The sequence below is a fragment of the Phoca vitulina genome, unplaced genomic scaffold (assembly GCF_004348235.1).
Source record: "Phoca vitulina isolate PV1807 unplaced genomic scaffold, GSC_HSeal_1.0 scaffold14, whole genome shotgun sequence".
NCBI lineage: Eukaryota > Metazoa > Chordata > Mammalia > Carnivora > Phocidae > Phoca > Phoca vitulina.
The window spans coordinates 34,123,740-34,146,169 of record NW_022589717.1 but is presented as its reverse complement, the minus strand read 5'-3'; the positions used below and the strand labels follow the sequence as shown (position 1 = coordinate 34,146,169).

At 39.8% G+C, this 22,430-nt stretch overlaps 1 protein-coding gene and 1 long non-coding RNA gene across 2 annotated transcripts in view; both read left to right on the top strand.

Moving 5' to 3' along the window:
* The first annotated feature begins 5,359 nt into the window (after nt 1-5,359).
* Nucleotides 5,360-6,819, top strand: LOC116637579. Its single transcript, XR_004300500.1, has 3 exons — nt 5,360-5,863; nt 6,082-6,235; nt 6,589-6,819. It is a non-coding gene; the product is annotated as an uncharacterized LOC116637579 (long non-coding RNA).
* An 8,203-nt stretch (nt 6,820-15,022) lies between these two features.
* CUNH4orf45 (chromosome unknown C4orf45 homolog) overlaps nt 15,023-22,430 on the top strand; it is a 78,935-nt gene continuing 71,527 nt past the window's right edge. Inside the window, exon 1 of the mRNA XM_032412704.1 lies at nt 15,023-15,086. Coding sequence (XP_032268595.1) covers nt 15,023-15,086 — 64 coding nt within the window. The remainder of the gene's footprint in view (nt 15,087-22,430) is intronic.

The following is a 22,430-nucleotide window of genomic DNA, read 5'->3' as shown; positions in this document are numbered from 1 at the left end:
ACTCTAGATCCCTGGATGGGATCTGAAACAAGCAGATGAGGGCTCAGGGAACCCAGGAATATGAGGGGCTGGGTCCCGTGCCTAAGGGCCCCTAACTGGCCCACAGCCATCCTTGTGTCCTCCTGGGTGTTATTACGCATTCGTAAATCAATATATTCCTCATCCATGTCTATTTGTATTTTAAACGATTTCACATAGAGTAAATGCCACAACCCAAAAAAGTTGAACAATGAAAACTAGTTGCCCTGCAATGTTGTGCATATTCAGCGCTTTCACTCAAATCCTTTGTTGTTGTTGTCTTTTAATTTGATCCTCAGGACAACCAAGTGAAGACAAATAGCAGCATCACTACCACGTCTACAGAAGAGAATGAGTGAGGCTCACATCGAGAAGGTTCTGCGGTTAGTAAGTGGAGGAGCTGAGTTCTAAGCCCAAAACCTTTCCCCATTCTCAGTCTGCTGTACCTGCACAACCAAGTAGTTGCAGTTCATGGCACCCGGGGAGATAAATCTTTTACTGTGTGCCAGAATTGTGTGGCTTTGTTTTGTCTTTTCAGGGTCTCTTTAAATCACGGGGCATGAGAAGCATTGCAATGTGGGTCCAGGTCTTCCGATTTTTCAAGAGAATCTGGACACGTAGATTTGTAGACCAAGTCTGATATTTTAATATTGGTGCATCTGAGAAAGAAATGAAATCGACACCTTGCGCAAACCCAGCATGCTGGCCACCAGTGTGAGACCTCTACCTTAAATCTGTGTACTTGGCTCCTTCCCAGACTTATTCCCAGAGAGAGTGGAAAGGTGATGTCACTGTCTTCTGCTCCTTTTTCTCCAACAGACTCTCACCTGGTCTGAATATCCGCCCCTGGATTCCTCATCTTTTCTGTCTATTTCCCTCCATCTGAGTCATTTTCACTTTTTCTTTGCGGGGAGGGGGTTCCATTGGGAATCAAGTGGTGTCAGGGGAAACGTTGTGTTTGGTTTTTCAGCAGCCTGAACTGGAGGGAGCTAGAGAGTAGACAGCTAGAAGGCATGGGGGCAGGGAAGGAAGAGCAAGGAAGGGCGAGGACAAGCCATGCACCACAAGGGCACTGCCTTCGAAGGAGAGGAAATGAAAGGATGGAGCTGACGGGCACTCTTAGTAAATATTCAACAGTAATGCAAAAGAGAGTAATGGACCACAAAGAAACTGTGATAAGCACGCCAGTGGTTGACTGTATTTCAGCACACAGCTGGGTACTAGAGCTTAACACATCTCTTCTGACATTGCAGATGGTTTTACTGTGCTGGGAGGAAAACCTGAGTAATGAATACTGGGCAGACGCTTTTGCGATTATGGAAACATAAATGGTGGAAGAAGAATGGCAGTAAAAGAGATTCTATTTCCACCACTCTAAATAGACGTGACATCTCATGGCAGATATGATTTCATTAATTAGCAGCAAGAGATGTTAGAAATAACTGTAGTGTAGATGGGCTTACTCTGCTTTTGCCAATGAAAGTGCTTTTGAATGTGACCCTTCAGTAACTGAGGCAACAATATTTCTTAGCTCCTACCGTGGACGAAGTAGCAGGCGCTGTGGGGGGAGGCACAGGAAATGGTGGTGGTAATCTTTCCTTCTGAGTAAGCTTAGAGTCTAGTGGTATTAGATTTGCAAGAAGGATGAAGCTCCTCCCAAAAGCCCAGATCAAATCTTAAACAGTTTCAAGGAACACCAAAATCTACGTACTAGACACCTCTCCCAGAAAACATATCACTTTGCATTTGTCTGAACATAATTCAAACCACATTTACTAAAACTGTTACCCTATTCTATAGCCATTTTGTTTTTATATTTCTGTAAGAAAATGCAAAGAGTAGCATTTTCTTGGAATAGCATTTCCTCAGAAGCCTCTTTACAACTTTAAAGATAAAATTGTTTATATTTTTCTACTCTTAAGGCTATCTGAATCTGTAAATTCTCCTAAATCATACTCCTTTCTTTCCCATCCCCCCTTTTTAATCATTATTATACTCATACCACCATGAACTTCATACATGTTCATTAAGAATGCAGTCACTTCTCTCTCCCATTCAGTTCAGCAGACCAACACTAAAGTTAAGCAGTCAACCTGTCGTTCTACTTCTCAACCCTGACGGGGTTATCAGTAAGCACAGTCAAAAAATAAAACAGACCAGTGGTAGTGCCACCCAGTAAGAAGAATGAAATCCAGATGCTGTCAAAATTAAGAAACGTTTGATTAATGCCACTGTTAACTTTATTTCCACTGCTTCCCCAATTGGGTCAAAAAAAAAAAAAGCAGGACAGGGCCAGACCAATGTGTTCACACTTCAGGGCATCTTTTTAGCAAGGCACAATTTTTAAAATAATGTCTAAGTCACTTGATGTGTTGTCAAAAGATTGCCTTGTGTCTATCAAGAAGCTTTAATTCTACGAGTCAAAAGTAGGCTTTACCTCAGTGCCGGTTCCCTACCCAGACCTCCCTGGTATCAAAAGTACTTTTGTCTCTTCTGTGACAGGGAAAATATCAGTGATGTACTGCAGTGTATATTTGGGATCTCTATAACATCTGTGGAAGTCAAACCTTATTTGCCAGACAGACACAAAATTCATGTGGCTTTTAACTCATTTTTGAGTAGATCCTGACCTAATATAAAAAATTGACAACAGGTGACCAATATTCCCAAAGAATCATAAAAATTCAAAACATTCTAAAGAACAAATACTTTCAAGAAAAGTTGATTGAAAATCCCAAGTTGGGATCACACAAGTGAGTGTGTTTAAAATCACTTGGTTTGCATTCCATGCTTTAATCGATCTCTGAGAATCTTGATATCATCTCCACATTTCAAGCTTCTTTCTTGCAACTTCTCAACAATTTTGAGTTATTTATTGTGGTGCTTTCAGGAAAGCAATAAAAATGTTTTCAGACTTCTGTGTGTAGTGAAAGGAAAAAAAAAGGCTTAATTGGTCCAGCTGTGTCTTGTTTTTCTAAATATAAAAAAAAGTTATTCTGTGTTGAATGTAGAATCCACTGAAATGTGACAAACTGAAGTTACTTTATCTTTCCTGACAGTAATTTTTCAGAAATCCCTATTACTTTTGTAAATTTCCCATAGTCAGAAAACTTCTTTCTGTGAAAATCAGTCATCGGGAAAGTTTTTTAAGCCTAATGAACGTATGTGACATAACCTTAAACATTTGACATCAATATTTTAAGGATTTCCAACCACATATTTCAGCCTAAAAGTTCCTGTTTTATATTCTGATGTCAAATAATTTTTTTGAATTCGTTATCATTTGGGAAATGATCTCGCTTCTTAAAAATAATTATTAGTTATCGTTGTAAACACATTTCTTTGACAATGTTTTCAGGAGCAAAAGGATAGGCATTTTCAAGTCGGCATCCTTCTGTGTATTGATTGTGGGGGGGAGGATTGTAGGGCGTCCCCTCCCCCTGCTTTTCTCCTCCGTAGCCCCGTGGCCGCAGCTCAAGTCTAGATGGCTCGGTGCCAACAGAAATGCCTATGGAAAGGAAAGCCTGTTCTCCACAGAGAGCTGACTGCTTTGTGAAAGAGGAGAAGACAAAGCCTAATACAGTGAAACTTCTTTAGAACATTTTCCAGGGAACTGAACATTTTGAATGTCCTACGTGGGAAAGCAGGCGCTGGGAGAGCAGCACAATGAGGCATTTCACTGCGCTGCACTTGCCAAACATTCCAGCGCGCCCTGCGCACGAGGCGACTAAACTGGCTTCAACGGGAGATGGGCAGAGGCTCTCGAAAGCTTCCCTCCCGCCCCCTCTGAGGTTACACAAAACGGTCATAACAGAGGCCAGGTCTGTTCTCAAATACCACGCGCTGGAGGAGGTAGAATACCCTGTGGGTCCTTGACTGGCTCAGGTGGCTTAGAGAAGGGCAAAACAGTAGCTTTATTGACGACAGAAATCACTTGGAGAAGGAACAGACTCTTGAGTGGAGGTAAGCACACCGCGTGGTGAGTATCCTCTTCTCTAAATGTCGGGAGTTGGGGCCCTTGCACTTTTACTCGTTGTGCTTTTCTCTATTGAGTGCTATTCCATTAGGTGCTAGCGTCTCATGGTTCTCATGTTTGAAAACCCCTCTTCTTGTACATTTTAATTTATTTCAGATCATTACAGAAACTCACAAAACTGAGGACAAAATCACAGAACACCAGGGAGCCGGGCTGGCCATACTGTGCTTTGAGCAGCCTGTGGTAAACATCTGGTTGGAGCCTAGCCTTTTTTTTTTTTTTTTTCCTGCAGAGCTGGTTAGGTGGGTGCAGGAAATTCTACTTACTGGGTTTGTCAGTTATCATAGAAGCATCGTGGTATTTTTTAGATTACCAAGAATCTGTTGTAATGTGACTTTGTGACACAGCAGATAAAGAGATCAAGATAGATCACTGCTGGAGACTGTGTTTCCTAAGAATGGATGATAAGCATTAGCAGATAAAAAAAATGTAATCAATCAAGTAATGGAACAAGGCAGGAATGAGAGGAATGTTTTTCAATTTAAAATCTAGTGTAAATTTTGCCCTTAACAACATCGGAGAAAATGTAAAGAAGCAGACAGAATTCCTTAAATACACAGTTAAGGAAGAAAAGTACTGCTTAAGGAGATGCGTAAATGGTTTCAGACATGAATATATGTATGTATGTATGTATGTATGTATGTATAGGGTTTTCCCTTTCCTGTTAGGATTAAGCTATTTTTTTAGAGTAAATGTATTCAGGAGTGGATTACTTTGTCAATAACAACAACCTACTTTTTGTAGCTCTTTAAAAAATAACCTTAAAAAGTGCACAAGAAGAGATGTTTGTTTAAGAAAAACATGAATAATATTTTTTAACTTTTCTGAATGCTAGTGGTCTAATAGAACTGATAGAGTTGGGGCGCCTGGGTGGCTCAGTCGTTAAGTGTCTGCCTTCGGCTCAGGCGTGATCCCGGGGTCCTGGGATCGAGCCCCGCATCGGGCTCCCTGCTAAGCGGGGAGCCTGCTTCTCCCTCTCCCACTCCCCCTGCTTGTGTTCCCTCTCTCGCTGTGTCTCTCTCTGTGTCAAAAAAAAAAAAAGAACTGATAGAGTCATGGCCACTAATGGGGAATGTTCCCAAAGGCCTCAGAAAATACAGTAATGAAAGAGTGAGACAACCAAATATCAAAGTCTGAAAACTTCCAACTCTCTATCCACCAACCACACCCTTCCCACGCCCACCCCACCCCCTCTAGGGATATGTCAATCTCCCAACACCTGATGGACAGTGCAAGAGTCAGTGTTGATGTTTAAGAGGCTGAAGCAGATTTAGAAACAATGAAAGTTCGATAGTTATCATCCCTGCTCTTAAAATACCCCCAGCCACACTGCCACTGAGGATTTCTCATTGGCTACCTGGGACAGAAAGCTTCTAAATGGTCTCCAATGATCCCTACCTCCTGGTATTCATGCTCTTGTGTAATGTCCTACCCTTCAACATGGGCTGGTTTAGTGACTTGTTTTTAGCAAAAAGAATGTGACAAAGGTGATGGGAAGTCATGTACTAGATTAGGTTACAGAATGGCTGTTGCTTCTGTCTTGGGCGCACGCTCTCACTTGCTCTCTCTGAAGAAAGCCAGCTCCATGTGGTGAGCTGCCTATGGAGAAACACACACCTCAGCACACCAGCCCTCGAGGAATCAAACCCTGGCAACAACCGGCTAAGTCAGTTTGGAATCAGATCCTCTCCCACTGAGTCTTCACAGAAGACCCCAGCCTCAGCCGACACCGGGACCACGACCTCATGAGAGACCATGCGCCAGAGGCACCAAGCTAAGCAGCACCCAGATTCCTGACCCACAGAACCTGTGAGAAAATAAATATCTGGTTTTTTAAGCCACTAAGTTCTGGGGTAATTTGTTATGCAGCAACAGATAACTAATACACCTTTCCGTCCAGTGGCTCCCTTCCATCTTCTTCAGTCCACCTTCTCATTTCCTGCACGGTGCCCCATCTCTCTCATGGCCCTTCCCCACCCCCACTCCTTTTACTTCTTCTGTGGACAATTTAAAACTCTGTTTCACAGGCTCCTTTGTGCCATGCCCTCAGGGCTTCTCCTTCCCACCTTAAATGGCCTAAAAAGAATAAAGGAAGTTTGTAACCCAAGAGAAACTCTAGTGCTGGCTGCTGTAACAACAATTCTCAGCTTATATTAAGAAACTGTGGGTCGCCCAAAATAAGTAAGTATCTATGATTTCATCAACTTAAAAATATTCTAGTTTTGGAAAAAAAAAAAGCACAGTCTAGCTTCGGTACATTTTATAAAGTTGAGATTAAAACCTTTGATGATTAAATACTCCATTCCCTGATTATTTAAACTTTTGATAGTAATAAAACAAATTATTTTCAAGTATTTTAGTTATTTGGGGGCTACCATTTGATTTGGATTATTGTTACATGTTAGTGTGAGTTGTCCACTCCTGAAATCTCTGTTTTTCAGCCTTCTGGGATCAGCTGTTATCTCAATACCTCAAATAAAATGCTCTATGTCACCCCTTTCCCTCACAGCTGTAGAAATTCTTCTCTCTTCCAGGATTCCCATCAGTCACTGTTCTCTCTGGAATTACTCCCCTCCTGCAGTGGTCAGCCTGCCTCTGCGGGCTGAGGTTCTGTTCCTGCTGGAGCTTTGTTCTACAATGGGCCCTGCCCTACTTTCTTCAACTTCCCTGAGATGCCACCAACACAGGGCTGCTGAATGGAAGCACAGCAGAGCACAGATAACAAACAACTTAAAATTAAAATTCAATGTTTCCTGAAATTAGACTTCTCCAGTTTCTTGGATAACCGCAGCATGGGGAAGTCCTGACTGTCCTCAGGGTCTGATGTGCCCCTCCCTAAGAGACCCCCCTAGTCTACCAAACCTTCTCTTCCGTCTTGCCATTTTTCCTCCAGTCTAAGAAGCCCCAATCTACTCCCTACTGGGACCTTAATTTTCCTTAATACAAAGCATTTTAACTTGGTTTTGTTTAAACTTCCCCCATCGAGGTTGAGTGACAGCGAGGAGTGGGGAGGGGTGGGTCTCACCTTCTACCACTAAGGAGGCCCCAGGCCCATTCATGTGCTCTTTCCTAGATGTTGTTACCATCTCTTCAGCTCACACTGTTCCTAGCCATTTAAAATAACATTTCTAAATGTTACATTAGAGTTTAATAAAAAGATGATGTTAAAAAATTCTAATAATATATATAAGAAAAGTTGTTCCCCCCATTGAAATCCTGCTGAATTTGCTAAGAAATTTTTCAAAGAAATGGAGTTTTTTCTTAAGACTAGACCAAACACCCATACTTGTGTATAATCCACGTCAAGTACAATGTAACAGGCTACTTTTTATGATTTTTTACATTTGTAGCGATGAGGCCCTCTTTGAGGATCATATCTGAATGCTCATTCTATGGCATGGCCAATGATTGGCAAATATAAAGAAGTTATAGCTTATATCAATATCAAAGGTCTGACATTGGTATGGAACATTACAATGTACAACTGCTATAAATTATGCTTCACCTCAGGAAGCGAGATGAAGATACACTGAACTTCAGACCTTGGTTCTGAGGAGGAGCTTTAGAAAAACTTACAGAAGAACACATATCATTGGAGATGACATTTAATTGCTTATTCTCCCCATAACTGTAAATATTTATAGTCTGTCATAAAAATACATTTCCTTGGCAAGAGTTGGTTCCTGGCTGCGCACTGGGGAAACCTTCTCTCACTCCTCTCTCCTGATTGCTAATTGTATCCAGTGTTTTCAAAGGGAGGTGGGAGTTTCTAGGGAAAATAACTTGAAGCATGTCTGGTGAACTGGATGACCGATAGGAAAAAAGGGAGTTGGGTAGAGGGAGTGTGCTGATGGAAGAAATTTTTCACAGGTAGATTTTTCGAGGCAGGAGAGAGAACTAATCCAAGAAAAGGCTAAGTATGGCATAGTACATTGGGCTCAACCAAAGACCTGACATTTGGGGGAGAGGAGCTTCCAGATCAAAAGTACCTATCCTGACCCCATGCAGTCAACAGTACACTCATTAAATAATCAAAAGAGCTGTCACCTAAAACTGGGTTGTCCTTTGGAACCCAAGAAAATCTGTTGGTGGCCCTCTAAGAGAGCAACTCATAGAAGAAGGGACTTGTTTTCCTTCCCATCTTGTCAAGGAGTCTGAGTCAGAGTGACAGTACAGAGAATGGAATGGGGGCCAGGAGCCCAGTGACAACTGGGTGAGCTGGGGAACAGAGATTAGCAGAATTTCACTGCGGCCAGTGGAGAGGCTTAAGTAAAATGTGGTTGAGCCACAGTCAAGTTAAAGCTTAAAGCAGAGACTAGAGAAGGTTGGATGGGCATTTAGGGACTTCAGAGATTCATGCTGGTTGAGGGAGAAGAGGAGAAATTCCAAAGGGGATTGATTTTCTGTGGTTATAAAGGGAAGAGGGTTATTAAGCTAGGAAAAGCTGGGATCGAAGGTAACTATCACCTCATTTGTATTCACAGGCTGGGGAGCTGTAATAGCACAGAGAAGAATAGTTTCTACTTATGATCACTTTTTCATATGGGAGAATTTCAGTCATATTGAAAGTACCATTTTGACAGGTATGATTGTAGAAGGTCAAATTTAGATTCCAGTTATAACAACCCCCCCAAAATTAGCCAGATTTGGGAATATACCTTGTCTGTCATGAATGTACAATAAGACAAAACTTTGACACTAAACTCTCTGAAACTCACTGACCTTATTAATAAATCATGAATAATAACTCTGTGCCATAACATTATTGTGCAGATAATGAGAAAACTTTGGGGGGAGTGTTTAGCACAGTGGCGGGCACATAGTAAGTGTCCAGTTATATTTGTTCATTGCTCAGTGAAGACGATTTTGCCAAGAAATTAAACTGGTAGCCAAAGAAAGACCACACACTACAACATTAGAGCAAACTCTTAGAGCTGTTGATATCCATGCTGCCACACTTGAGCAAAACAGATGACAGATTCTTTTATGAGGTAGGGTAGGGAGAAAAGCACCCTGGACTGAGGATCAAGAGGATGGGTTTTTGTCCTGGTTCTGCTTCCAGCTCCCCTGGGCGCTTGGTTAGTTCCTTAGCTAACCTCTCCCAGGATCAGATTGGTCGAGGAAAAAAATGAGGGGCTGAGGTCATTTTTAAGAAAAACAATTCACATATTTGTAAGATATGAGCATTACTGTTGCTAAACACTGGCTTTAATTATTTATTGTTTTTTAATAACTAGTACAGCAGTTAAAGGATAGTAATGATAATGTTTACAGTTTTAATTTTTAAAAACTGTGTTTCTATGGAAAAAGCTTAAGTGTGCCATCATCCCCAATTAAATTAACTACAACTGTGGGAATTTGGGTTGATTAGACGGACAGGGAATAATACTACTATACTCCTGGTGCGAACACCTGAATTACAGCTAAATGAGTAGGAGGAAGAATACAGACACTTTCATGGCTGGTCTTGCAAGCCCAAATATAAAAAATAAGGTTATTATGGTCACAGTTTAAATTTGTATTAGTGGTGTGTATTTCCTAAAAGGAGAATGGGGTTGTGGCAAAGGTGAAAGGTAGGATGATGAGACTAATATTACAACGAATATTTACCGAGTAAATGCTATGTGACAAGCACTGTGATAAACATTTTACATACTTTATCCCCTTTGCCCTTTGAGGTAGGCACAATCATTCTCATTTTACAGAAAATCAGCTTGCCAGTGTTACACAGAACAGTTTTTGGGACTGGGAGCCAAGTCTGTGACTTCATTCTGTGTTTTCTAGATTATTGCCTGAAAAGAGGAATATAAGGAAAGGAAACAAAAATATTTGGTGCTTAGAAGTATAAGGAACATGACACCTGGGTGGCTCAGTCAGTTAAGCGTCTGCCTTCGGCTCAGGTCATGATCCCAGGGTCCTGGGATCGAGCCCCACATCGGGCTCCCTGCTCAGTGGGAAGCCCTCAGCCTTCCATTCACCCTGCTAGTGCTCTTTCTCTCTGTCAAATACATAAATAAAATCTTTTTTTAAAAAAAAGCATAAGGAAATATTCACGGGTACAGGGGTGGCAAAGCTCCCCAGTTTCCAAAGTGTGCTTAGAAATAGGATATTTAAATATTATTAGGTAATTTTAGTAAATTCTGACGTATATTCACCTGGAAATTCCTACCACTGCTGTATTATAAGAGTTTCTGGTCTGTCTCGCTTTTGTGTGGTTAAAATGTAAAGCCCGATGCCTCCCCAGATGTTAGAACAAGGTGTTTTGGTGGGACCACTGTGCTGGCTTCGGCGGTTGTACCGTTAAAGTGGTTACTTTGATGTTCCTGTTAAATTAGCGAAGCAAGACAATAGCCAAAATTTCACTGGTGCCAAGCAGCAAACCCTGTTTCATCGGAGGAGACTGCTCCCGATTCATAAATAATAGGGATTTTCTCTAATAGAAATGCATCTGGTGGCCGCAGGAGATCCTCTTTAATCCCTTAGAATGAGTTCAAGAGCTGTCAAAACATTTTATGACAATTTGGGCTTAATTGTAACTGTCCCATGATCCTGTTGTACAGCAGATACAAATCCACACCTACTTAATGCTTTATTCATTGGCGTTGGTTTTCTTTTTCCCTTATTTTCCCCCTTTTATTTTGTTATATTACTACCACTCAAGCTGGAAAACTGGGGTCACCCTGACTCCTTACAACCTCTGTTCAACCCATTCCCGAGTGTGTCTCTTCTCCATTCCTGTCACCTCTGCCTTAGCTCAGGTGCCCATCTTTGTTTTCCTGGACCAATTCAACAACTACCGGCTGGGGCCCCCTGTCCCCAGCCTTTTATGCTCAAGCTCATCTTCTATTTAAACTGAAGCCCGACCAGTCTCCACTCATTAAAAACCCTTCAGAGTCCTCATTGTCCACAGAGTAGTCCCAGCTCCTAGCAGAGCAGACAGGGCTTCCCCAGTCCTATCTCCCATCTTGGCTCTTTCTCCGCTCTCAGCCTTTCGCTCAAGCTGTTCCCTTTGTCCAAAGGTCCTCTCTGGCCACGCCATCCTCCAGCCCCTCATCCCTTGTCCCTCACCCAGATCTTCGCCATTCTTGGAGACACAGTTCAGATGTCACTTCCTCAGGGAAACCCGGTCTCACCACATTGTGGCCCCTCCTGCTCTGTCCTAGGCCTTGGCGGGTGATCCTCTGCTCTCTTGCATTAGTACACTAATTTCTTCATAAAAGTGAGACTACTCTCAGGATTTCTTTCGGTTAGCGAAAACAGGTACTAATGTAGGTCGTTTGTGAAAGCAAGCGTGAGCTAACATGAACTTTCAGAAAGCAGGGGAGACTCTTCACTTTACGTCATTTCAGTTTACGGAAGGTTTCATAGGCGTGCTCTGCCTTTGGGTAGTGAGGGAAACCTGTATTCATTAAACATATTACTGTAATCATCACTGACCTTACTACATTTTATTGTAACTCTCTGTTGAGGTGTCTGTTGTCCTCCTTTAGAATGTTAGCTCATGCTTTTAAAAGTAGGATAGAAAAATGGCAACGGCCAGAGAGTAAAATACACAAGAGAAATGACCAGAAGGGTCATAGAAAATAATGCAAATGATTCTTAAACATATAAAAAGATGCTCAATCTTGATAATAATAAGAGAAATGTCAATTACTATGTTACCGTTACTTATCTATCATAAAACCCAAAGTTGGACAACACACTCTGCGGGTGAGGCTGTGTGGAACTAGGCATTCTCACACATTGCTGGTTGGAATATAATTGGTACAGTCATTATGGGGAACATTTGGCAATATCAAATAAATTTTTAGGGGCACCTGGGTGGCTCAGTCGTTAAGTGTCTGCCTTCGGCTCAGGTCATGATCCCAGGGTCCTGGGATCGAGCCCCGCATCTGGCTCCCTGCTCAGCGGGAAGCCTGCTTCTCCCTCTCCCACTCCCCCTGCTTGTGTTCTCTCTCTCGCTGTGTCTCTCTCTATCAAATAAATAAATACAATCTTTAAAAAAAATAATAAATTTTTATATGCTTTTACCCTTTGGTCCAGCATTCACACTTCTAAGAATATATCCCAAAGGTGTACTGCAAAATATATGAGAAGATGTATGTAGAGAGCAATACTCCGTAGCACTTTTTATAACAACAAAATGTTGGAAATAGCCCATATTAACCATTACTAGAGTACTGGCTGGATAAATTATGGTAAATCTATACAATAGAGTATTTTGAAGCTGTACAAAAATGAGAACTATCTTTATATAATGCTATAAAGTAATTGCCAGATGTATTAAGTGAAAAAAGCAAGGTGGAACACGTGTGTTCAGTTTGTTACTGTTTTTCTGAGAAAGGGGAGGATATAAGGATATATTTACTTATAGTTTTTAAAAGTGTAAGGAAAAGGAAATAACAAGATGGAGATTACAAGAACAAAAGCTAGACTTTTCTAAATATTTATTTTAAGGATTTTACTTTGGAACCATGTATATATTTTACTTAATTGTAAAATCATTTTTAAACCCCCCCCCCAAAATGAAAAAGAAATGAACCTAAATGTACGTATTGAGTTGGTGGAATAATCTTGCAGAGAAGAACTGGTTTTTCTCCTCTATTTTCCCTTTCCTCTAGCCCTTTGCCATCAGAATTGTTGACCCTGAGACCACGACAGATGTAAAGTTTGCAACAGTTTTAAGGCAGAGGGGAAGCGTGTGTTTCCCATGATGGGTTAATGGGAGGTCCTCAGCTCAAAGCCAAGGTCTCCTTTATTTTCTGCTTGTTTTCCTAAAGAATTTACTTTTCCTCATTCAGCTTCCTCCTTCTTTTCTCTTCCCAGCCCACCAGGAAAATCACAAGTGACATAGCTAAATGGGCAGGTTCCTGTCTCCCACTAACAGGTTTCAAATTTGAACAGCTTGAGCTTGGAAAATGATAGGTCCGAGGACACAAATAGGGAATTCTCCTTTTTTTTTTTTTTTTAAGATTTTATTAAATTATCTGAGAGAGAGAGAGAGAGCACACAAGCAGGGGGAGGGGCAGAGGGAGAGGAACAAGCAGACTCCCCACTGAGCAGGGAGCCCGACATGGGGCCTGGGATCACAAACTGAGCCAAAGGCAGATGCTTAACTGACTGAGCCACCCAGGCACCCCAGATAGGGAATTTTCTGAGAGAATCTTTCAGCTAGGGATAGAGAGCTCTTGACCATAATAACCAGAACCAGTAACTTCAGAAAGAGCAGAAAAGCTTCTGAAACTGCAGAGGGCCAATATAGAGGACAGGAAGAGTGCAGTACAGGCCAGGATCAAAGAAAACGGCACCGAAGATCAGTAGCAAAACAAAGACTGACTCTAGTTGCCCACACAGGGGAAACAGAATCAGTTTCTGATTGGAAGGGTTGAGTGGTTAAGATGAGGGGCCTTCCTGTATAACATGTTTGTGCATGTATGTCTGTGCTGTCTGGTCCTCACACATCAGGTTCTCTAGGAGTTGGGGGGCAAGATGGTTATTTGGGATCTACACCTGTGAACAGGAAGAGGCAGAAGCAGGATTGGGCAGACGGAGAAGCTGAACTGTGACGAGGGCTCAACAAAACCTTGGCCTATCAGGCAAAAAACTTGTCCTGCGGCAGACAGAAATGATTGGCCATCATACCCCCACCTGGCTTAGTCACTCGAAACAGGCTGCCCTGGAAAGGGCTCGACCTCCAACAGAAGACGCAGTTCTGCAGCTAAAGCAGACCCTGCAGGAGCTGATAGCGGGAGGCTCTGGGCTCACTGCATTTCCTGCAGCGAGGAGGCAAGCCCTTCCCTGAAGGGGAACTGGATGGTGCATCTCTCTGCCTACCACGCTACCAAACCTCTCCATAGTCAATACTGTTTTTATTTTATTTTCTTTCAACAAACAAAAGGTATTACCTTTTCATATATTTGGTGTTGAATTTGAAATTACCATTACAATTTCTATTCCATGGATTATCAGGTGGTCAATATTATATTTCTGGGCAGGCTGAAATTAGCTGTGCATTCATTTATCTACCTCACAACATTTATTAAATATCTATTGCATGGAAGTCTCTGGAAATCGGAAAGATGAATAAGATGCCTTTCCCATGAACTCTTGGGAGTTAGATTCTAGTGGGGTGGCAGACAGTTAAATAGACAATTAAAACAAATGGTGAGAGTTTAAAAGATAGGTATAAACAATATGCTACAGAAGTTTAAGGGTCATGAAGGAGAAAATACTCTGCTATGTCAGCAGGCATCCTCCTGGAAGAGGAGATGTGGACTCTGGCCTTCAGATGACAAGTAATATTTGCATAGGAACATTATAGGAAGAACGAATTGCATGTGTAAAGGCTGAGAAGAATAAACGAGCATCGCACGTTATGGGAATCATAAATAAATTGATGTGACCAGGGCACATATTGTAAGTATTGGAATTGGGGCTGGGAAGATAAATAGATATGGATACAGATACAATCATTCATTCATTAGTATAATTTTGTATTGTATTTTATCTAGCCAGTGTGTCTCAAATGCACTTAATAATGATTTGTGGGTTTTGCTTGTTGTTTTTGTTTGTTTGTTTACAGTAACAGCCCTCTGCAGAACTTTCTTTGGGAAATGTTGTTAAGAAGTCTTGAGATTGAGCCTGCCAGGTCGTCTGTGACATAAGTCTGTTCTAGATCTAGTACTTGAACAGGTCTGTTTTGACTTGCTACTGACAGATTTTAAAAATATATTATTAGATGCAGATCCTGGGAACATTACAGTTGTATCCATCTGTTCTTAGAGACTAGAATACAGAACTTTGTTAGAAGGAATACCGGATTTCCCTGTCGTAAAGAGTCCTTAGCAACCACCTAGTTTAGGACACAGACAGGGAGAAAGAGACTGCAGAGTCTTTGACTCTTTCTAGGGCAAATTGGTCTGAGGAAGCTGAGGAAGAAAGTCCAGGTGCACAGTGAAGACCTTCGCCATGGCATCTGTATCATTTCGAGAGCCAATATCTGCCACAGTAGGAAAACGGATGATTGTTACAGGTAAAGAGTTTTCGTGTATGCTTTCACGAGGAAATCTACACTTTCTTTATCCCTCACCTCTATGATGTTCACATATGATACTCACATGATGGATGGAAGGACGAAATCATCACATATGTTTATTTTCTATGTTACTGCTACTCTTATGCACACAGTCTGGGCATCAACACCATGCTGCCATAAACAGATCTGCGACATCCCAGTTTTCACTCTATCTAAGCTAACTTTCACAAATGAACATTTTTATGTCATAAAGTTTATGTTTTGTGTAAGGGGAACTACTTTGATGTTAACTAAAATATACTTTTGGGGGCACCCAGGTGGCTTAGTCAGTTAAGCGTCTGCCTTCAGCTCAGGTCATGATCAGGGTCCTGGGATCGAGCCCCACATCGGGCTCCGTGCTCAGCAGGGAGTCTGCTTCTCCCTCTCCCTCTGCCTCTACTCTCTCTCTCTGTCTCTCCCAAAAAAAATAAAAAATAAAAAAATAAATAATAAAAGTATACTTTTGATCAAATTTTAATTATTACTAATTTAGTCTTCTTATATTTTTATAAACCTGATATATTTGGTTAATAAAAATTTGAGCAAGATGTACATTAATCCTAGTACAATTGTTGGCTTGCGTTTTGTTCAACTTGCTTTAAAAATTATTTGAGTGGTATGTGTGTGTGTGGAATTATAACAACATGTAATTAAATAGAAATGACTAATTGTGGTAAGTCTATAAAGAAATAAACTAAATTTCATCTTATTTTCTTTATAATTGTAAATCATGAGCGTATCTTATAAGCTTATCTTCTTGCCTATCTATAAATTTCCACTTCAATCATGAGAAACCTGGCTCCAACTATTTGCCATCCACTTACTTGTTCAATTCCAGTATACAGGTATACAAGTATCAGAATTATTAACCTGTACTCCATGGGAACAAACTTTATCAACTAGGGGATGGTGCCTCCTTGCAGTTCCTTTTGCCCTTAGACGTACAGACTCTACTCATTTCCAAAGTTACCTAGGTCAGGATCTCTCCCTCCCACCCCCTTCAGTTAGACTCTTGTCATAGTACGAATTCCTTCCCAGAATCCCCCAACTTCCTAAATGATTTTTTTAAAATTTGTATACAACAAAGTTTGCTCTTTGTGCTGTAAAGTCAAATTTGTAAAATTTTTATTTATTTATTTGAAAGAGAGAGAGAGGGCTCAATCCCAGGATCCTGAGATCATGACCTGAGCTGAAGGCAGACGCTTAACTGACTGAGCCACCCAGGCGCCAAGTCTATTGACAAATTCATAAGGCCATGTATCCACCATCAAAGTAGCATACAGACTAGTTTCACCACTCTAAAAATCCCTTGAACTTCACCTATTCATTTCTTGCTTTTCTCTCCCTGAGCTCCTAGCAACCACTGATCTTTTCACTATCTGTAGCTTTGCCTTTTCCTGAATGTCATAGAGCCAGAATCATACAGGATCTAGCCTTCTCAGATTGGCTTCTTTCACTTGCCAATATGCATTAAGTTTCCTTCAGGTCTTTTCATCGCTTCATAGCTCATTTCCTTTTAGAAATAAATATTCCATGCTATGTATGTCCCACCATTTATCTATTCACCTATTGAAGGACATCTTGATTGCCTGAGGTTTTTGCAACTCTGAAAAAAAGCCTCTATAAACATTTGGATGTTGGCCCTTGTGTGGATATGTTTTCAAATTAATTTGGTAAATACCTAGGAATATGACTGCTGGATCATATGACGAGACTACGTTTAGCTTTGTAAGAAACTGCCAAACTGTCTTCCAAAGCAGCTGTACCATTTTGCATTCCCAGCAGCAAGGGCTGAGCATGCCTGTTGCTTTGGCATCCTTGTCAGCCTTTGTTTTTGTCTGTTTGTGTGTGTGGGGGGGGGTTGTTTTGTTTTGTTTTTTGTTTTTCACTTTTAGTCATTTTAATAGGTATGTAGTTACATCTCACTGCTGTTTAAACTCACAACTCCTTTTTTTAAATAATTTTTTAAAATTATGTTATGTTAGTCACCCTACAGTCCATCATTAGTTTTTGATATAGAGTTCCATGATTCTTTGTTTGCGTATAACACCCAGTGCTCCATGCAATACATGCCCTCCTTAATACCCATCACCAGGCTAACCCATCCCCCCACTCCCTCCCCTCTAAAACCTTCAGTTTGTTTCTCAGAGTCCATAGTCTCTCATGGTTCATCTCCCCCCCTCATTCCCCCCCCCCCCCCCGTTCATTTTTCCCTTCCTTTTCCTAATGTCCTCCATGCTATTCCTTATGTTCCACAAATAAGTGAAACCATATGATAATTGTCTTTCTCTGTTTGACTTACTTCACTTAGCATAATCTCCTCCAGTTCCATCCATGTTGATGCAAAAGTTGGGTATTCATCCTTTCTGATGGCTGAGTAATATTCCATTGCATATATGGACCACATCTTCTTTATCCATTCGTCTGTTGAAGGGCATCTTGGCTCTTTCCACAGTTTGGCTATTGCGGACATTGCTGCTATGAACATTGGGGTGCATATGGCCCTTTTTTTCACTACATCTGTATCTTTGGGGTAAATACCCAGTAGTGCAATTGCTGGGTCATAGGGTAGCTCTATTTTTAACTTTTTGAGGAACCTCCACACTGTTTTCCAAAGTGGCTGTACTAACTTGCATTCCCACCAACAGTGTAAGAGGGTTCCCCTTTCTTCACAACTTCTCCAACATTTGTTGTTTCTAGTCTTGTCAATTTTTGCCATTCTAACTGGTGTAAGGTGGTATCTCAATGTGGCTTTGATTTGAATTTCCCTGATGGCTAATGATGTTGAACTCCTTAATGACTAAGTTCATATACTTATTTGCCATCTGTGTATCTTCTTTGTTGAGATGTCTGTTCATAACGTTTGCCTATTTTATAATTGGGTTTTTTTTTTCTTATTGTTGAGTTTTTAAGTTCTGTATGTATTTTAGATATAAGTCTGTATCAGATAAGTGTTTGTAGATTTTTTTCCCCAATTTGTGACTTGTCTTTTCATTTTCTTAGCATCATCTTTCATACAGAGGAACTTTTTAGTTTTAATAAAGCACAACTAATCAATTTTGGATTATGCTTTTGATGTTGTATTTAAAAATTCATCACCAAACCCAAGATCACCTAGATTTTTCTCCTATATCTTTTCTTAAAAGTTTTACAATTATGTGTTTTCAGTTAGGTCAATGATCCATTTTAAGGTGATTTTGTATTTCTTAAACTTTTCATTTCCATCAGCCAATAAATTTCCTGTTTTCCTTAAGCCACTTTGGGTTAGGTTTTCTGTCACTTACAACTGTGATTCTTCATTGATAACTTAAAATTTCTTCTAATTTATGTCAGTGTATTCTTAGTTTCATGTATTTACATAATTCCAAGTTGTCACCTTTGATAGATTTTAGCATATTGATATAGAATACTTAACTTCACATTCTCCTGTATTTTATATTTAATTTCCAAACCTTTAATAAAACTACATGAATACTTTTGCATAAATTATTTTTCTCTGTTATTTCCTTATGGTATATTTACAAAGAATGGAATTAGCAGGTTAAAAATAAAGACTCCATTATTCTACTTTTTAAAAGATTTATTTATTTATTTTAGAGAGAGAGAGCATGTGCACATGACTGGGGGGAAGTGTAGAGGGAAAGAATCTCAAGCAGAATCCCAGATGAGTGCGGAGCCCGATGCAGGGCTCGATCTCATGACCGATGAGATCATGATCTGAGCCGAAACCAAGAGTCGGATGCTTAACTGACTGAGCTATCCAGGCACCCCAAAGACTCCATTATTCATTATTCTATGAGATGATTCACGATGCATTACTTCGTGTACTTTGACTACTTATCTAATTTGATCATTCATCAATTTTTATTTTTCTATCAAATTTTAATATTTTTCTTTTAAAATATATTTTTGAGACTAAATTTTTTTATAATGCTTTGAAATTCAATTTAACAAATATAAATTGAATCTCTACTGAATACTAAAAACTTGGCCAAGAGGGGTGACTGGCTGGTTCAGTCAGAAAGAGCATGGGAGGGGCGCCTGTGTGCCTCAGTCGGTTAAGCATCTGACTCTTGGCCTCAGCTCATGTCATGATCTCAGGGTCAAGAGATTGAGCCCCATGTCGGGTGTCGTGCTCAGCCCGGAGTCTGCTTAAGATTTCCCTCTGTCCCTCCCCCTGCTCTCTCTCTCTCTTTCTCAAATAAATAAATCTTTAAAAAAAAAGAAAGAAAGAAAGAGCATGGGACCCTTGATCTCAGGGTTGTGAATTTGAACCCCATGTTAAGGGCAGAGATTACTAAAAAAATAAATAAACTTAAAAATAAATAAAAATAAAAACCTGGCCAGGAGCTCTGGAGAATACAGAAATGAACATGAATAAGATGGTTTTTTTCTTCTAGAAGCTTATAATCTGTTGCTCTGGTTAGAACATTATAGGTTATGCTGTTATCCTATTTGTTTAATCTAAATATCCATCATAGCATAGTGTGGTATTGAAAGGAAACACAAATCTAATTCCAAAGGCCTTGAAAAATAATGTAAAAGAAGTAGAAAATGAGGAAAATTATATCACATTATACTCCACAAAACTAAACCACACATTTTGTTTTGTTTTTCCTGTTCATTTCTTTTCTTTTTGAATATTGCAATTAAAGCATAAATTACCTCCGACGTTATAGGTGGATTTTAGGATGTTTTTAGTTCACAATTAATAAAGGGATAGAGATTCTTTTAGAAAAAACTGTGAGTGAGTCCAATTTTTAAAACTTTATTTTTTTAAAGGTTTTATTTATTTCACAGAGAGAGAGAGAGCACAAGCAGGGGGAGCAGCAGAGGGAGAAGCAGACTCCTTGCTGAGCAGGGAGCCTGATGCAGGGCTCGATCCCAGGACCCTGGGATCATGATCTGAGCCAAAGGCAGATGTTTAACCAACTGAGCCACCCAGGTGCTCCTCTAACTTTTAAAACTTAAAAAAAAAAAAAAAAAAGGTTGATATGTAACTGTTAAAAACAAATGAGGCCCAAAATGGAGTCACTCATGCAAAGCCTCACCTCACCAAACTGAGACTTGGTTCAAACAGCATAGGCTCTCTCAGAAATGGATCTTAAACCAGTCCATCAGGAGCCACCTGATTAGCAATAGTTAAATAATCTGCCTAATAGACCCCTGCAATCCCCTAAAGGAAAGTAAACCTGCAATAACCAATTTTTGCCTAGTATAAGTTCCTTGTTCTTTCTTCCTTCTGCCCATAAAAGTCTTTCATTTTGTACAGCTCCTTGGAGCATCTTTCTATCTGCTAGACTGGATGCTGCCCAGTTCATGAATCATTAGGTAAAGCCAGTAAGATCTTTAAAATTTACTCAGTTGAATTTTGTTTTTTAACAACATATACTCTATAAAGTACATTAATCTGGTATTCAGCTTGGTAACATTTTATAAACTGAACACTGTGTCTATGTATTTACTTTTTAGACCAAGATAGTGCACATTTTCAACATCCTAAAAAGTTCCTTAATGCTCTTTCCCACTCAATCCTCCCAAAGTCAAATACTGCTCTGCTTTCTATAATCCACAGTTTTTGATAACTGTGTGTTTAATCTGATAGGGCAAATTAATCATCTATACTTTTAAAACATTTTATTTGCTGGCTTATTCTACCACAAAGGATTTACTAGCAATTTGTTAAGTTCCATTACATAGTGATGAGACTTTATAGATGTTATTTTTGCATTACAGAGATCTTACTATGAAAACAAATATCATAAACAAAATTATGAAGAGATTTTAAAAATATTTTAGAGCATGGTTATGTATTTTTAAAACATCTATTTACAAACAAAACAAAACAAAACAAAACAACCGGCTTACCCAGTTCTTGGTCCTATGATGTTTTAAAGTTTAAAAATAACATTTATTTTAAAATACATTCTTTCAAATTGAAGATGACACAAACAAATGGAAATATAATCCATGCTTTTGGATTGGAAGAACAAATATTGTTAAAACGACCTGTACCTCTGAAACAAATAATACATTATATTTAAAAAAAAAGAAGAAGAAGAAGAAGAAGATAGCAGGAAGGGAAAAATGAAGAGGGGAAAATCGGAGAGGGAGACGAACCATGAGAGACTATGGACTCTGAGAAACAAACTGAGGGTTCTAGAGGGGAGGGGGTTGGGGGGATGGGTACTAAAGAGGGCACGTACTGAATGGAGCACTGGGTGTTATACGCAAACAATGAATCATGGAACACTACATCAAAAACTAATGTGTAATGTATGGTGATTAACATAACATAATAAAAAAAATGTTCATACACAAAGCAAGCTACAGATTTAATGCAATCTCTTTCAAAATACCACCAGCATTTTTCACAGAACTAGAACAAATAATCCTAAAATGTGTATGGAACCACAAAAGACCCTGAATAGCCAAGGCAATCTTGAAAATGAAGAACAAAACTAGACGTATCACAATCCTAGATTTCCCTATAAACTACAAAGCTATAGTAATCAAAACAGTATGGTACTGACACAAAAATAGACACATAGATCAATGGAACAGAATAGAGAGCCCAGAAATCAACTTGTGATTATATGGTCAAATCATCTTTGACAAAAGAGGCAAGAATGTGCAATAGGAAAAGGACAGACTCTTCAAAAAACGGTGTTGGGAAAACTGGACAGCTACATACAAAATAATGAAACTGGACCACTTTTTTACACTGCACACAAAATGTATTAAAGACCCAAAACCATAAAAATCCTAGAAGAGAGAACAGGCAGTAATTTCTCTGACATCAGTCATAGCAATATTTGTCTAGTTATGCTTCCTGAGGCAAGAGAAACAAAAGCAAAAATAAACTATGGAACTACATCAAAATAAAAAACTTCTGCACAGCAAAGGAAACAACAAAACTAAAAGACAACCTACTGAATAGGAGAAGATATTTGAAAATGACATATCCAAAAAAAGGGTGAGTATCCCAAATATATAAAGAATATATACATCTCAACAGCAAAACAAATAAAATAAGATTCCAATTAAAAGTGGGCAGAAGACATGAACAGACATTTCTCCAAAGAAGACATACTGATGGATGGCCAACAGACACACAAAAAGATGCTCAACATCACTAATCATGGGGGAAATGCAGATCAAAACTACAATGATAAATCAGGAGAAAAAGGAACCCTCATGTGCTGTTGGGTGTGAAATGCAAACTGGTGCAGCCACTGTGGAAAACAGTATGGGAATTCTTCAAAAAATTATAAATGGAACTACCCTATGATCCTGTAATCA